The sequence below is a fragment of the Zerene cesonia genome, unplaced genomic scaffold (assembly GCF_012273895.1).
Source record: "Zerene cesonia ecotype Mississippi unplaced genomic scaffold, Zerene_cesonia_1.1 Zces_u008, whole genome shotgun sequence".
Classification (NCBI taxonomy): domain Eukaryota; kingdom Metazoa; phylum Arthropoda; class Insecta; order Lepidoptera; family Pieridae; genus Zerene; species Zerene cesonia.
In genome coordinates, this window is record NW_024045138.1 from 222,346 (window position 1) to 240,680 (window position 18,335).

At 34.1% G+C, this 18,335-nt stretch overlaps 1 protein-coding gene across 1 annotated transcript in view; it reads right to left on the bottom strand.

Moving 5' to 3' along the window:
- The window catches only part of LOC119839079 (B-cell receptor CD22-like), a 54,144-nt gene extending 42,301 nt beyond the window's left edge, over nt 1-11,843 (bottom strand). The window contains exons 1-2 of the mRNA XM_038365271.1: nt 11,809-11,843; nt 11,099-11,251 (exon numbers count right to left, since the gene is read on the bottom strand). Coding sequence (XP_038221199.1) covers nt 11,099-11,251; nt 11,809-11,843 — 188 coding nt within the window. The remainder of the gene's footprint in view (nt 1-11,098; nt 11,252-11,808) is intronic.
- Nucleotides 11,844-18,335: the final 6,492 nt, after the last annotated feature.

Genomic DNA, 18,335 nt, shown 5'->3' on the forward strand with positions numbered 1-18,335 from the left:
CTTTTATACAATTGCATTTTCCTCATAAAATTATTTTGTATCTGAAACTTAAACCTATATATTACTATTATCATGAATAATATCATCAAAATCTGCTCAGTGGGCTTAAACAGGATGGACGCACATACAAACAGACGAACAAAAAAAAAGATTCTTTAAAAAAAGTAATAGTTAAGAGTTTTTGACGTGTAAAAAACATTTATATTGGATAGCAAGTGCTCATTTTAACAATAAATGTCCGCATTTATTTTATGTGGTAGTCGAGCACGCTTCGGCACGAATTGGGTCAGCTCGCACCGGGGAAGTACCACACCCCCACAGAAGACCGGCGTGAAATAGCATTCTGCTGTGTTTCGTTCGGTGAGTGGGGGAGCCGGAGGCCCATATCCTTTTCCTTACCCTTCCCAGTCCTTTCCTTTATTCCTATCGCCAATCCTTTCTTAATCCCTTCCCAAAAAGTCGGCAATCCATTTGTAGAGGCGTAAGGTCTGCGAAGGACCTTATGCCTCTACAAATGATCATGGGCGGTGGTAGCGCTTACCATCAGGCGTCCCACCAGCTCCATTGCCGACTGTAACATAAAAAAAAAAAAAAAAAAATTCAATGTGTCTGTAACTAGGTATTTTCGAAAACGGCCAATATATACTTTTACTACAACATTCTGTAGCACTAATGAGCGGCACACGTTCAGCTACATAGCCGCTTTCTAAACCACAGATTAAATACCAGATATTAATTAAAATGGACTCAAATCGGTTGCTCTTGGCTGCGCATTGTTCTATGCCTGCCAAGAAGTACGATCGAGTTAAGTACGCGATATAGGCGTAATGTTCATTCTAAATTATATTTATACTAGCTGCGCCCCGCGGTTTCACCCGCGTAAGTCCGTATCCCGTAGGAATATCGGGGTAAAAAGTTGCCTATGTGTTATTCCAGTTGTCCAGCTGTCTACGTACCAAATTTTATTGCAATCGGTTCAGTAGTTTTTGCGTGAAAAGCAGCAAACACACTTACAAACTTTCGCATTTATTAAGCTTTTCCCCACGGCTTTGCACGCGTTACATTCGGAGCAGTTTAATAGATGTTATTATACACATAAACCTTCCTCTTGAGTCACTCTATCTAGTAAAAAAACCCCATCAAAATCTGTAACGTCATTGCACACATAGGGACAGAGAAAGCGACTTTGTTTTATACTATGAAGTAAAGTAAAGTTGTAATATCATGAGGTGGGATTACAACCTGGGTCTTCCGCCATACCGGAGCGACGCCTTATTTCACCACGCACCCTTTTTTTTTAATTTTTTGTATAGAAATATTTATTTAGAAATTAAAAACTTTTTAACGGATTTTAAACGCGATTTATTCATTATATTATTAACCCGGAGTTTGGAACACTTTACAGCGAGCGTGGTCACGGGGAGACTGCAAAGTGACCACACTCGCTGTAAAGTTTTTTAATTTCTAAATGTATAATACTCGCGTAGAATCAAACACAAAATACTAGAAATATTTAACTCAATATAAATTTATAACATAGGGTTTGTTTTAAAATCGTTAATTCATGTATGAGTTCCGCAGATCTTAAAAAAAAACGAGTCATTTTATAGTTTTAATTTTCCTACTATAGACTTGTGTCTATGGCATTTCCCGATCCCAATGAAGGTGGAAAGCTAGTTAGATCTCTTATTATGAGTTATCTTTAATTCCACAGACTAAAAGTAAAAACACTAGACTTTCTAGATTTCAACTGCATTATACCAAGCTAATAGCGGGGTCTCTTCTAAATTTTAATACTAACTCTAAGCTAATTCCTTTGTGGTTAAACTGAGGTCTTATTCGTGGCATAATTTCCAGTGTGAATTGTAGAAAATTTAAAAGCGACAAAGAGACTTCTGAATGTTTGTTTTTTTTTGTTTTATGTGTAAATTTATAGTCGATTTAAAAGATGTCAAACATAGAAGTCGATACGGTGTAAGGATATTACAACTATTTCAATTTAAATTTTTATGTCTATTTTTCATTACTGTTTTTTTTTTTTTATTTGTTTTGATGCATGCGGTGTTAGTCTTAAATAATTAAATTAATGCGAATATATGTGAATTTGATTGTAGTTTATTTTTCGTGTGTTTGTGTAAATCAGTTTTTCGTTAGAAAAAATAATCAATTTTATAACTTGTCCTTTTTAAATCGGTTTGATGTATTTCCGTGGCTTAAGAATTTTCCTTGATATAACAAATATTTGTACATAAGAGAATTACGTGATTATAGAAATTCAACAAGAATAATATAAAGCAGAAGAGCTTGTTTGAACGTACTAATATCAGGAACTAGTGGACCGTTTTTAAGAATTCTTTCACCGTCGGACATGTACGTGATCCCCAAGGTTTTATATACTCACGTGTAAAGCAAGGGAGGAACGCGTTTATTAAACCATGTCGAACTCACCCACTGATATAAATCCTACTAATATCATAAATGCGAAAGTTTGTAAGGATGTGTGTGTGTGTTTGTTGCTCTTTCACGCAAAAACTGCTACACTGATTGCTATGAAATTTGGTACGTAGGTAGCTGAACAACCGGAATAACATATAGCTAACTTTTTATCCCGATATTCCTACGGCTTACGGATTTACGCGGGTGAAACCGTGGGGCGTAGCTACTTTTTTACAATCTAAAGTAATAGAAACTCAAACAAATTGTCTACCAATAAGATTGCCAAATTCACTTATCAAAGTGAAAATAAGATACGCGATGGAAGGAATACAAAGTGTGATCGTGTAGTCAGTAGATCTCTTTGAGGAACGCAGCCTCCAGCCTTCTCAACAAACGATGTAACGCATGGCTAGCAACGAATTTCGTGCGGCGCAAGTTATACGCTGACGCGATCCAATTGTGAATGGGATCGACGTAGCGCCATATTGTGACGTCAAAACTGTTAACTCAAGCCCAAGCAAGTAAGTTGTAATCGGAGTTAAGCTATAACGTTTATGTTTTTGCTTTGCCTAATATAAATGAGACAATCGCTCTGTTTGACCAATTATTTGCTATTTTATTAACATCTTTAGAGCGGTTTATACCAAGAATTTATTACATAATACAGACAGATTATAATGATTGGTTTTATTTGTTTATAAAATTGGTTCGTGTATTCATTAAATTAGTGGAACACACCCAGTAAAAAGTTACGAGTCGATAAACACAAAAAATACAGTGAGATGGAGAGCCTTTTTTGAAGTCAGCTAAAATACAAGCACATTATAACACAAAGTTTATTAATATACTAATCCTCTTCGACTACGAACAATTATTTGCAAACAAATTCCCAGAAAATAAATTTCTACGAATGGAAGTCAATATATTATGTAGAAAGAAAACTTTAAGCACGTGGCATTCTTCCAGCATCCCACGCAAGGAAACCTGCGTATTTCAATACACTGCCAGCTATTAATTTATTATCTAACAACTTTTGCCCATGTCTTCGCACGCGTTAAAATCGTAGCAGTTTAATATATGTTATTATATTCATAAACCTTCCTCTTGAATCAATCTATCTATTAAAAAAACCCTATCAAATCTGTGGCGTAGTTTAATAGATTTAAGCATATATAGGGACAGGGACAGCGACTATGTTGTATAAAATACTACATAGCATATATAGTGAAAATTTCTTACTATGAATCATCTAATTAACTAAGAATGAATAGAAATAGATTATATTTATAAGAGAGTTAAATAACATATATTGTACAATATTGATACACATTTTGTTATTTCTATATGCAAGAAGTATTAAAAGTATACAGCTGGTTTAGTGTAACGCTGACCACGTGGTCGTCGGTGCTGACAACCGAAACGCATGAATCTCTATGCACCTGATACTGATACCTACACTAATCCAAAGCATCAAAGTCGTTCATTATCAATATGAAAATAATGTTATTTCAACACCTTCCATCCTTTTCAGAGCAGGCTTACCTCACCACGGTATACGTAAATAGTAAACGGTATATGTTACTCGCTCCAGCTTGTAATTTACACCCCAGAGTGCAGGTAACGAAGCATAGAGACACTTGTCTCGGTTGGTGCCCCGATGAAATTTCAATATCGCGCGAGCGTGGAGCGATACGAAGAATAGAAGATCCATGGAACAATACTAAGACGATACACGGAGTAGTATTAAATGGCATTAGAAGCATTATGACTAGAAGTTACTTATGCGCTAAATGGTGTTTCATTCTCCAATAGAATATATAAGTATAAGTATTGAGACATGTTTGACTTTCAACCGACTTCAAAAAAAAAACGAGAATGTTATCAATGCTAATTCGAAACGTTCGGCTGGGCGATTTAGATGATTTTTTTTTATTTGAAAGCTACTCCCTCCCGTATATCTAGCTGCGCTAGCTAGCTAGCTAGCTGGCACTAGCTGCGCCCCGCGGTACCACCAGCGTAAGTTCCTACCTCGTAGGAATATCGGGATAAAAAGTTGCCTATACGTTATTTCAATTGGCTAGCTCTCTACGTATCAAATTTTATTGCAACCGGTTCAGTAGTTTTTGCGTGAAAGAACAACAAACACACACACATCCTTACAAACTCGCATTTATAATATTAGTAGGATTTCAATTTGGTCCATTTCTGACATTTTGAAAGTTAGTTTCCTGTTAAAAAATATTATTCAATTTCATAAATACACGGGATTTAAAATAATTAATTTCTACAAAAATATCACCCACATCCCATCCACCACTATAGCCACTATAACAACAATTTAAAATAAAATAAAAATAAAATAAATTTCGTCACAAAAGAATCACGCCAATCGAACTTAACGAGTAACTGAAAAAAATGCAATCCTATAAATAACCTCCTTTGTTTTGATTGGATTTTTTTTTATAAAATCTATTTTTCTTATTATATAAATGACAGTACTGTGGATTGATTCTGCCAGATCAATTATTTTGATAGGCTCAAATATTGAGATAATTTTAATGAAGTTCATAAAATCTGTTACTATAAAAATAATAAAATTATAATCAGTATTATTCAAATACAATAACAAGGCACCAATTATAAATACTGAGAATATTGAGAGAGAAAATAAATATGCGAGATATAAGAAAACATAATTATTATTCTTCGTTAAATTCAAATGGAAGCAAGCATAATTATTGGCATGTCAAATAAAACTCCAAGCCTCTTGGAATTGAGATGGCATTACTTCAATCTGATACTAATTGATGCAGCGTTGATTGCGAGATCACCTTAATTTATAGTATCGACAAATTGGAACATTCTGGAAAGTTCGTATCGGTGGCACGAGAAGCGATATATTTGTGGTTCTATAGAATGAGAGAGATGGATTATGTATTTAAGCTTCAATTCATTAAATATAACATAATGTATCAACTTTATTTAGATTGAATTAATAGAACCTACGGTATAGTATAGACATCAATATTTATAGTTTTGCATTTTATTAAATGAAAGCTAGCGTTACACACTAAAAAAACAATAATAGATTAAAACCTTATGCATTTTAATACACAGGGTCATCTTAAATTTGTGACTTGACTTGCCCGAAGCTAGGACTCCAAATAAATACGTAAGGGAAAAACATGCGTTTTTTTACAATACAAAATTAACGGATTTATATATGTCATTTCTGGATAACCTGACTAATTTGATGTCTCAACACTCAGATATGCCAGTTATCTTATCAGATCAGTTTATTTTTTTTTAGAATCTGTGCCACAAAAGTATAAAAACTTTACTTTGTACGAAATACATAATTGCTGGTTAGTGTTTAATTATAGCAGTTGAAATTAGCATAAAATTTACAGAGCGTATATTTGTGCAGGAATCAAAGACAAAGAACGGCCGCAGAATGACCACAGACAATAGAAAGGCGATGAAATTAACAGAGTATTAATTATTTTAACATAGATTATAATAAGTAAATAATTTTCATTACAAAATATGGTAAACGGACCTTAATTAGTGAGTGAAAATTTAATATTTTTGTATTATGAAAATTAAAATACTGGCCACAAAAAAAAAACATTTTGGTATTACTTCTAATAATAAATATTTTGGTATCATTTTGATGTAAATAGCTAAGCAGTTAGTAATGTAGGCTGTTAAAAAAAAAAATAACTACCACGTGGTTATCGATCTACATAATATTTGCATACATACCTAACCATGTAATGTGATAATAGCAGCGTACAGTAGTATAACTTTCGATGTCATACTAAAGCCGAAAACTTCACGACAACTGATTTCTCACAACTCAATAAATAGAAGTGATATCAAAAATTATTTGATAGAAAGGGCAATAAAATATGCGCGAGGCAGTCTGTCACACTGTCCCGAGCTGCGAATACACGGCATATGTAGCTCGGGCATGCCTACGGCGTATCCCCGATTGTCCTGTTTAAACGGCTTCGTAGTACTATATGGTAGCCTGTAGTTGCGTAAGGATTATTTCGATAATTAGATAGTGATTCTAAAAGTAATCATAAAAATAAAAGTATATCGGACACAAACCTAATAAACATAAAGAAGGAACAATTTACTGACTGAAAATTTAAAAATCGAACAACTGCATTGTATCATCACAGTTATTTGGACAGCGCGCCCAATAATTTGATTAAACGTAAAGCTTGAAACAACACGGTTTCCAATAAAATAACTTAATTTCACTAAACCCAACTCGTGGAGCGTGTCATATTTCTTTAAAGCGTATTTCGCGTCACAAAGCGTACGCGGAACGTAAATATAATTGCGAAGCGTTTAAGCAAATCAACGGGTTGCATATTTTTGCAATTCTGTTCCATTTTCGAACGACGTCAAAAAGTTTTTATATTGACAATTTTTTTTTTTTTTTTTTATCAATCGACCTCAGAAAATGGAGAGGTTATCAATTCGAATGCATGTTTTGTTTCCGCGTAGTAAAGACTAGCTTTATACTCTCGGATTTGCCCACGTAGTCACAATAAATACATACACCCTTACATCATTACAAACCTCTACGCATATTATATTAGTAAGAATGTGTAAAACAAATAAACAGATACAGTGAATATGCATAAAAGGCTTGACGTGTTTGATGCAGTTACTGGCAGGTAAACTTTTCATTGGTTAAGCAACTTTTCGCGCGGTTGGTTAATAGACGTGTTAAAGTTTTTCGTGATTTTTTAGTTTAATTCCTGAGTACGGGGTAAATAAAAAAAAAACAATGAAATAAAAATCATTAAATTAGTGGCATTAATATAACAGCTCTATAGCCAGAGGCGCCAATACAAATTTACTTTTAAAACTATTTTTTTACCAACCAGCTCCTTTGCTGAATATGATAAAAAAAATCCTAAGTATGATATCAGACGGATAAGGACAGAAATATCTACGCCTCAACGAAGCAAACATGTTAACAAATACGATACGTATTCAATAGAGAAATTCTAAAATCCACAGCAAAAAGTGTGATAACTTCAAATCCACAGTGTACTAAGAAAAACATTCTAAAATCAAACGATACGTAACAGCTGATGCTGCGAATATTGCCGTCAAAGTTTGACAGTCACGAGCTCACTGCGAGTTAACTGTTAGCGCTAATAGTGACAGCGTAACTGGATTTAACCGGTTAGTTACGTGTGAGTGTAAAATTTAGGAAATCTAGACTTTATCGGACTGTAAAAAAGAGTTGTTATTGAGTGTATGGTTTGAGTAAATTTGAGTGTTGGTTTAGTAAAAGTTGTAAATATAACAGTTTGTATGTTGGTAAATTATTATAAACTATATCATGATAATAAGTATAGATAATGATGATAAACATTGAAAAATCATTTTATTTCTCACTTTATTTCAATTCATATCCTTATATAATTAGACTTAAACGATATGATATGTGGAGTTTTGTTCCTTATAAGATATTTAGTTTTTATTCCATAAATTTAAACCAACATAGCTATTATATTTATTTAACAAAAGAATTTCCGAATATGATTTTCGAATAATTATTACACATATGAAGCCTGGAAGAGATCACTTATAATTAATAAGGCCGCCCAACTAATTGAACAATTTCCATTTTAACCATGTTATTTTAATTCTTTCTTGTATTATTTGTTGAATTGTTAAATTAATTAAAAAAATAAAATCACGATTTCTCAATCAATGTTATGTAGTAATAGACAGGCTTTTATTTTAGTATATTGCAAAATACTTAGCTATAGATATGAATATTTTTACATATAATCGAAAGAGCAGAAAAAATGAGCCGTCACCAACTAAAAGTCTATTAAATCTCAAACAGCGTAGCGAATAGGTAATATTCGGTAGAAGTATCAGCATATAATAATTATGTTAAATGTTTCAATACTTGGGACAGTTTAGCATGTACCGAAGGGCGATCATTTGTCGGCGATGTGAGTGCTGGCTGTCGATAATCCATTTTGTAGCACGCTTCGTTAGCTCTGCTAGGGCTCACACAAAAAATATTAACTTACTATACATTAGTTTTAAAGTACACAAAAAAACCCAAATTCTATCGAACCAATTTTATATTATTTCATGCTATTTGCTAGTTTTACAAATATTGATTACATTTATTTCTCTATTAAATTGTGTAAAATTACAGCCAACACAATTAGGTCGATAAATAAAAAAGTTATTCCAAAATTAGGCTATATTAGATCATAACCACAGCACCATATATTTAAAAAAAAAACTATTTCACAACAAAATTTCAACATCCCATTTTTATACTTATGTCATAGCAGCAAGCTAGAAGTTCGCCTGGTGGTATGCAATCATCACCGCTAAGCCCCACGCTGTAAGCTGTAAGCCCCACATCAGCAAATGTTCTATATATGCGTTTACCTCATTTTTATGGTACGAGGAAAGGAATACATGCGTCTAGTTACATTAAACGCCCATATTGTCTTATGTAACATTTAAAAATCTTAATACGCAGCATTTCTATCGGGGTTGCCACCTGCCTTCCCTATGTAACCAACCTTACAAATGCCTTGTGACAGCCCTACCGTACTAACGATGTGTACACACGACATGACGGCCGCTCCCCATGGCGAATGGCGGGATCAAAGCATTTTTCTAACCACGTGTACACAGGCCTTATTACGCGTCTTACCTGTTTCTATACTTTGAGAAATTACGTCCAATAAGCGTTATTGGATTTTGCAAATGCTACCCTGATTGTGAGCTTGTTTTATTAATGTCTTGCCGGTTTTGGGGCTTGTAATTCGAGAGTTTTTTGATTTGATCTTATGTTAACCCTCATACCGTTCTACGCAATTTCTAGAATGATCACTTTCAACGTTTTAACAATGCCTCAAAAAGGCGGGGATATTTAGGTTTTGCAATTAATATTGTTAATTAATGTTGTGTATATTGTTAGTGTCTTCGAATTAACCTCAATATATAAAAAATTACACTTTTCGGAAAACAACAAAACTAAATGTGAATTAAATTAAATTTTTAGTTTTATAGCATTGAAATTGTTAAAAGTGAATTATTTGAGTGAATGAGAGTGAGAGTTAAGTCTTAGAATCTTCTAGAATTACTCTTCGAGAGTGTTATACGTACAGTCATACTTCTTATAATTAATTATCTTTATTATTTATTACTAGACGCTCGTTCCGACTCCGTCCGGATATCAAGATTCCTGTTCTATCCCAAGGGTGCATTTAATCGGAATAAAAAGTATCCCATCCAAGTCTGTAGTGCTGTATACCAAGTATGTATGTCTGTATACCAAGTTTCATCAATATCCGTTCAGTATTTACAGTACAGTATAGTACAGCGTGATTGACGGACAAACATACAAACAAACAAACTTTCACACTCATTATATTTGTTTGCTTAGAGATTAACATAATTTAATTAAGAAATTAATAATCATAATCTTCATGTTTGATAATTTGCTTTTTTTTTATGTCATAGCGGGTAGCTGAGCTGGTGGTTCGCCTGATGGTAAGCGATCACCACCGCCCATAAACATTCGCAAAGGTAGTACCTCCGTGAATGCGCTGCCCGCTTTTATGGGGTAAGGGAAAAGGAAAGGATTAACGACTGGAAAGAAGGAATGGACTAGGACGGGTGAGGAAAAGGAAACGGGCCTCCGGCTCCCCCACTCACCGTACGAAACACAGTGGCATTCCACTATTTTACGCCGGTTTTCTGTGGGGGTGTGGTACTTCCCCGGTGCGAGCTGGCCCAATTCGTGCCGAAGCGTGCTCGACTCCCACAATAACATTTGTGGGATAAAAGTGAAAAACTAATATAAAATATAATTGTACTATAACATATCTTCCACGGGTGAATCCAGGGCGAACTACTGCTATAATATTCTCGAAAATTTGACCCTTAAAGCGCTTTAAAAACGCTCCAATACAGACGACGTTTAATAAACAAAGGACCCATTTAAGCCCAAAAAGCAAAACGCTCTCACCATCGATTTTATGTTAACTCCGAATGATCATAATTAATGATGTTATCGCTAATCGAATTGTGATTAATTGTTATTGGCCTCCCCACCCTTCGCGTTGTTAATAAAGTGTTTCAAACATTTTTAAGCTAAGGATTTTCAACCGACTGCGAAAAAGAGGAGGTTGTTTTATATTAGAGTTAATTCGACTGTATTTTTGTGTTTGTTATCTCATAAGTTTTGGGTAATCCGATTTTTTTGTTTGTTTTTTTTATTTGCAAAGCATGTAGTCTCATTGAAATTTCTTGAGTTCTGTCAATTTAAAAAAAAATGTTAAAGTAATTTTATTAGCTTCATCTGCAAGTTTGTACGTAAGCGACTGCTTTAGACTCGATTTTAAACTTTAAACAGAGAGATTTAATTTAAACTTTAACAATACATTAATGTTATCAGTTTATTATATTATTCTGATTAGGATCGCCAGTTTAGAGTAATAGTAGCTATAGTAAACAAACTTACTTAATATAATTTTATCAAATTTCAAAACAATAATTTAATAATCTTTGAGGAAGCAATTTTTTTCATACATAAAAAATACAGTGTGATTTTTTCATTTAACAATAAAAATCAATCGTTTTCACGAACCTGTACAGCGGCTTGCCCCCAGCGTGCCTGAACCACAGCACCATGTAGACTCTATCTTCATGGGAGTCAGGTTCAATATCGCATGGCAGCGATGCGGTGCGCCCCACCACCGCCTCCACGTCCATGGTGGATACTGGAACAAAGTCCACTGCACTTCAATTGTTTGACCTGTTCCACGCATATGCGTATATTATGTATACATACAAAAAACGTTAGGCGACGTTAAAATAAAATTAAAAAAAAAAAATGTTTCTCGTAAGATTCGGTTAGATAAATAAATTAAAAACATTTATATAAATGTTTTAATGGGGACGTATAATTATTTTATACCAAAAACTTAACCCTCTTCAAACCAATCAAAAATCCTACTAATATTGTAAATGTGAAAATTTGTAAGGATGTGTGTGTGTTTGTTGCTCTTTCACGCAAAAACTACTGTACCGATTGCAATGAAATTTAGCATATAGGCAACTTTTTATCCTGATATTCCTACGGGATATGGACTTACGCGTGTGAAACAGCGCGGCGCCGTTAGTTTAAAATTAATTAATATTTTTGACTATAAGCGCTACCCACTCATGTCTATTTGGAGTCGTTACTTACCAGCCAAGAGGACAATACTTAGTAGTAACTAAGTATGTGATATAACACACATACACCTACAAACAACGATTAGAATGAGCACCTGTCAAGCCATGACCTTTCCAAACCTTATTACTGATTCAGAAGGTCCGTTGAGACTCATTCTTCAACAAACTTTTAATATGACACGTTTTCAGCTTTAAACTTCAAAGAATATGTGTGAGATATTTTCACATGAAATATACACTTCGAAGCGTATTTTATCCCACAATTTTCACTCGTGAATCAAGCCATTATAAACTTTTTGAAACACTATCATAAATCGTATAACGTTTTATCATCAATTTTAGATATTAGCTTAGAATACCTACTTAGTGAATGCAAAAGCCTGTGAGTCTTTTTATACGTAAACCCATGAAGCAAATTGGATGAAATTTGGTGCAGAGATAGCTTATGACCTGAGGAAGGACATAGAATAGTTCTTATCCATTAAATCCCACGAAAACGGGAACTATGTGAGGAAAGCCCCGAAATTGTTCTCGTGCCTTTAACGTATAAATAATTAATTAGGTGATTCAAACATTCGGCTATAATTCTTTGCTGCAAAGAAGTTCACCCTCTTTCATAGGGAGGTACTACGTCAAATTCTATATGGGACAATTTCCTATTAAACACAAAAAGAGTCATTTCAATCGATTGAAAACCCACGGAGTTATCGAGTTACAAAACCAAAAAGATCAGTCAAATAGAAAACCGTTTCGTTTTTGGGAATGTCGGTTTCAAATATTTAACGAGCTATTTTCAGACCTACCGAATGACATGAACCATTACATTTAAATACATCAGCGAAGTCGTTTAAGAGAGTACTAGCTGAGACCCGCGGTTGAAACCGCGTAAGTCCGTATCCCGTAGGAATATCGGTATAAAAAGTGCCTATGTGTTATTTCAGTTGTTCAGCTATCTACAAAGCAAATTTCATTGCAATCGGTTCAGCAGTTTTTGCGTGAAAGAGTAACAGACGCACACATAGATACGCATTCATCCTCACAAACTTTCGCATTTATATTATTATTATTCGCCAATAGATGTCAGGAAGAGTCATAATAAATTGGGACTACTCAAACGCCTCCTATTTGTTAAAAAAGTAAGTTTAAGTCGATAGAACATGAATAAAACACGAACATGACATTTTCTAAAAAAGATTCCTAGCTAGATCGATTTATCGCCCCGAAACCCCCTATATACTAAATTTCACGAAAATCGTTGGAGCCGATTCCGAGATTCCAATTATATATATATATAGAATTGCTCGTTTAAAGATATAAGATAACATTCATTATTGTTTAGTGTGTTAAGTTTTTCCTAACAAATGACAAACAATAAAAACTCCGGAATAGGCTTGGAGTTAGAGTTTTTGCCCGCGGCTTCACTCGTATTTAATTCGGAGCAAAACTTTGTTTCAGTTTTTTTATGTTACCTATATTAATATTATAGACCTGAAGAGTTTGTTTGTTTGAACGCGCTAATCTCAGGAACTGCTGGTCCGTTTTGAGAAATTCTTTCAGTTTTAGATAGCCCGTTTATTGAGGAAGGCTTTATATATATGCACCACGGACGAAGCCGGGGCGGACGTATAAAACTTCATCTTGAATCACTCTATCTATTAAAATCTACACAGACGTGTCTACACAGACGGCGAAATGTGACTTAATTTTATACTTTATGGGGCACATCTAGTATTAATATAACATACCAAAAAGTTTTCAACTCAAACTATTTGTTTCCATTACCATTTCGTTCTAAAAAAAAAAACCATGGCATCATTCGCGCGAAAATTGTTCTCCCGCGCGACTGATTTTAAATTTTATAGTCTCGGCCGATCGGCTCATATATATCGGCATTACGGCAAATAAATCATGAATGAATGAACGAATGACCGAAATGAATTGCGAATGGACGAACGATCGACGTTTTTGTCCGTTTTTATTACTTCTGATTGGATTACTGGATTATTCGTTACGTGGCTTTTTGATTTTAAAAGCGGCGCGATTAACTTTATTTGCGACCATTTTTATATACACTTATTATCTGTATTAATATAACTATGACAAGCAGTCTTATCATTATCTTAAACGAAACGTGCTTATGGAAAACAAGAAACATAAAATATAGGTGAAAGATAGAAAAACTACATTTTCAATTACCTTAAGAACATCTCTCTCCCCAGGTCTCAAACAAAAATAAATTCATACTAGGCTTATCTTCGATTAAGTTATAAGGAAACAATGAAGATAAACGTATTATTAATTATTTCAGATAACTACAGATAATTTACGTACAACAATTAATTTTTTTTTAAATAAATCAACATCAATTTAATATTTAGCCGGTATTTGTGATTAGGTGAATCACTCAACCTCCTCCTTATTTGATATTGCCTCCATAATTGATATTTCTCCATCTAATGTATAAAATTATCGTGTCACAGTTTTCGTTGCACTGCTCCTCCGAAACGGCTTGACCGATTTTGATAACATTTTTATGCTTATCCGGTATCTATGAGAATCGGCCAACATATATATTTTTTATTTTGGCTATTTTTCATCCCCCTAAATGATAAGAGTAAGGCAGAACAGCGTTTGCCGGGTCAGCTAGTAATTGATATAAATAAGAAAACTGATATAATAAGTCTCCGGACCGAGCCTAGGCGAGCAACTAGTTTAAGTTAGACACTCGTCCCGTCTCCGCCCGGATATCAAGATTCCTGTTTTATCCCAAGGGAGCATTTAATCGGGATAAAAAGTATCCTATACCCAAGTCAGCTCATGCCCTGTCTTTTTTTTTATGTCATAGCGGGCAGCTGAGCTGGTGGTTCGCCTGATGTAAAGCGATCACCACCGCCCATAAACATTCGCAAAGGTAGTAAGTACCTCTGTGAATGCGCTGCCCGCTTTTATGGGGTTGTAAAGGATTAACGACTGGAAAGAAGGAATGGACTAGGACGGGTGAGGAAAAGGAAACGGGCCTCCGGCTCCCCCACTCACCGTACGAAACACAGTGGCATGCCACTATTTCACGCCGGTTTTCTGTGGGGATGTGGTACTTCCCCGGTGCGAGCTGGCCCAATTCGTGCCGAAGCGTGCTCGACTACCACAATAGTCTGTGTCTGAATACCAAATTCCATCAAAATCCGTTCTGTAGCTTCAGCGTGATTGACGTACAAATATCCAAACGAACATTTATAATATCAGTGTGATAAAGCAATCAGAGTTATAATATAATAATATATTAAGTGATAAAAAAACTGGTTTGTTTTACGAAATAATTTTTATTAAAACATTGATCATTATTTACCCAAAATGTATTCAGACATTGTGAAAACACTGAATCTTTTAAAGACTCGTTTACACATTTTTATTTATTTCTACACGTATTTAATGAAACGTAAAATGTTTCCGAACGTTGATCTGACAGCGTTATCTGTGAAATTTTTGGGTAAAAGCTTCCTTATAAATTATCTTTATCTTTATTATTATGTAATTGTGACAAAGTTCCATTATTTTCATCTTAAAACGAATAAGGAAATGATTTACCTTATAGATGCAATTAGAGGTTTTTTTTTTTTTGATAAAATAATTCACCGGGTAACTTTATCTTGAAATAATTGTACGAAAAAATAATATAGTAGGAAAATTTCCAGTTCGACTTTTATAAAATACATCATACGATGTAAGCGGCTAGTATACATATTACATCCTACGATGACACTTGCAAGCTTTATGTACTCTTTTCAATATTAGTAGGGACAAATAACGTAAGCATTATTTTTTCTATCTATTATTAAATTTCTATAAATAAATTGTATTTATCATCATCATCAACTTATACATGTTCCCACAGCTGGGACACGGGCGTCCTATGAGCGTTCAGGCCATAACCAGCACGCTGGCCAAGTGCAGGTTGGCGGATGTCACATGTCGTCGAACTTTTTTGATTCTTGGACATGCCGGTTTCCTCACGATGTTTTCCTTCACCGTGAGCAGTGGTGATGTTATCTACACGCGCAGATAAATTGAAAAATCAATTTATTTCCTGCACGCTCGTCCGGTCTCGAACCCCGACTTATCGATTTTGAAGTCCGAGGTCCTCACCACTGAGCCACCACAGGCAAATTATATCAAATAACCTAAAAATTAAATCAAATTAAACAAAAGATAATGCAACTATCGTCTCCTATACGAGTACAATTTTAATATAAATGACAACTCTTTCTTAACTCATCACTACATAGTATAAAACAAAGTCGCTATCCGGCGTCTGCGTGTTTCTATGCTTAGACCATAAAATTACTCAACAGATTTTGATGGTGTTTTTTTTAAATAGATAGAGTGAAGCAAAAGGATGGTAAGCGGTAGCAACATCCACTGAACTTTCCGGAATTTAAAGCGTGCGCACCCGAGGGCAAAAGCCAGTTAGTATATAAATATAAATCTACTGTCACGTGACGTCACAAACAAGGCAGGTAAGTCATTAACGACACAATGAGTCCAGCACAATGACGTCACTTGCACTCCTGTCAACACTACCACAATAGCTTTAGCAAATTGCGTCTTGTGAATAATTTTTATAACTTTTTAAAGCACATGCACGGACTGCGCCTTACTACGACAGATAATAAAATTTCCCGTCAAAGGATTTCTTTTTAATTTACAAGTAGGTTGAGTTTTTATTGTACAGCATAAAATTTTTCTTTATAAAGTGCAACTATAAACAATTACGCCGCAGGATACAATTAGTATTATTATATACAATATCATTTGTTTCGCGACTTCTGCTGGTGAAAGAATTTTAAAAGTCCAATGAGAATAATATGCAACTGTCGTAAATGGAAAATTCACTTATTTTCTTCTTATTGACATGTTTTTATTGGCTTCATCTATATGTTTGTATGGGATCAACTCCTATTAATTCGACTTTGACCCACATTAAACTTACTAGATTTAATTCATTCGAAAATATAGAATTTTTACTCTATTTAACTTTATAATTATTTATTAGAATTTTTTGCATTTGTTACCTGAAAACTTTCGGTTGGGTGAACCTATTTTGATTATTCTTTTTTTGGAAGCTAGTGCGACCCGTAGACCTATAGACTATATCTGACACTTTGAAAGCGTTTCCTTTTTGTTAAGATTATTTTGAATTAATTCAATAAAAAAAACTTTTGCCAATTTTTTAACGATATGTATAAAATTTGGTATAAAAAAATTAAATTTTTAATTTTTTAAAAACTTAAACTAAATGAAGACAATGAACATTTCAAACCCACATCTTACATCAATATTTAAAAACGCATAGTCAAACATCGACCATAAAAAAATCACCCAAACCGTTTAAACAGGAGATACATCTTGGCCATACTTATTGCCAGTATTTCATATATATAAGTAAAAATAAAAACGAAGATAATTCACTCGTTCGCAGTCGGTTAAATATATTTCCACACAAATAATACAGCGCTGAATTTATTATCAGCTACCAAATGAACACATCAACACAACATTTCGCCACTCGTAAAATGTTACGAGGAACCGTTTACTTTCGATAATATTCAAGAACATATTTATTATTTCTTATTTACACGTTAAATGGCGAATCATGAGTACTTTTTTATATTTTGATGATTAGTTATTAATATTTTTAATTAATACACGGTTTTTGTTTGAATGATGATTAATATATATGCGATGTTTGAGTCTGGAACACGAGTTTTTTCTTTTTTATTTTTTTTATTTAAGACCAGTTTTAACTTAAGAATATTAATGTATATTTTAATGTACGCAACGTCATTAATTGGCAAATAGTTAAAACGTATTGTCATAAATAAATAAAAAAAAAATTAAATAATATAGAAAGAAGAAAATTCCTACCAATGAAAATTGCTGAATAAGAAAGTGTAGATTTTCTTATAAGCGGAACGCATGTAGACACATTTTGTGGATACAGAATTATACGTAAAAAATTGTGCATAGAGCTCAAAATCCCTTGCAGGACAGATCGCGTAAAGGCATACCTTTCGCCTTTAATATTGACCCGTAGGCTTCAATAAGTGGCGTATCGTTAAAGGAAAACTGAAAATATTTATAAATAAACAAATATATCGAGGGGTTACGTTAGTTGAGGAAAATTTTCTTATGGTAGTTATATACACGTTTTTAGGGTTCCGTTCTCAAAGGATCAATCGAAACTCTATATAGAAACTTCGATGTCCGTCTGTCTGTCTGTCCGTATGTCACCAGGCTGTATCTAACGAACTATTATAGTTAGACACTTGAAATTTTCAGAGATGATGTATTTCTATTTTAACAGAAATAATGATAATTGATTGTGTTTTTTTTTTATTCTCTAGCTTATTTTAAGGAACCCTTGGTGTCGCGAGTCCGACTCGCACTTGACCGATTTTTATTCGACGTTATTGTGCTCGTATATATTTTAGGTTGCAGCGAGATAGCTGTTGTGCATACAAAATTCCATTCCACTACTATTTCACATCAGTCAAATTCTATTTGGTGGGTACAAATGACATAAATCCATTTCCAGCATCGAACCTACTAGCTGTGCCCCCCGGTTTCGCCCACGTCGTACATGATTATAT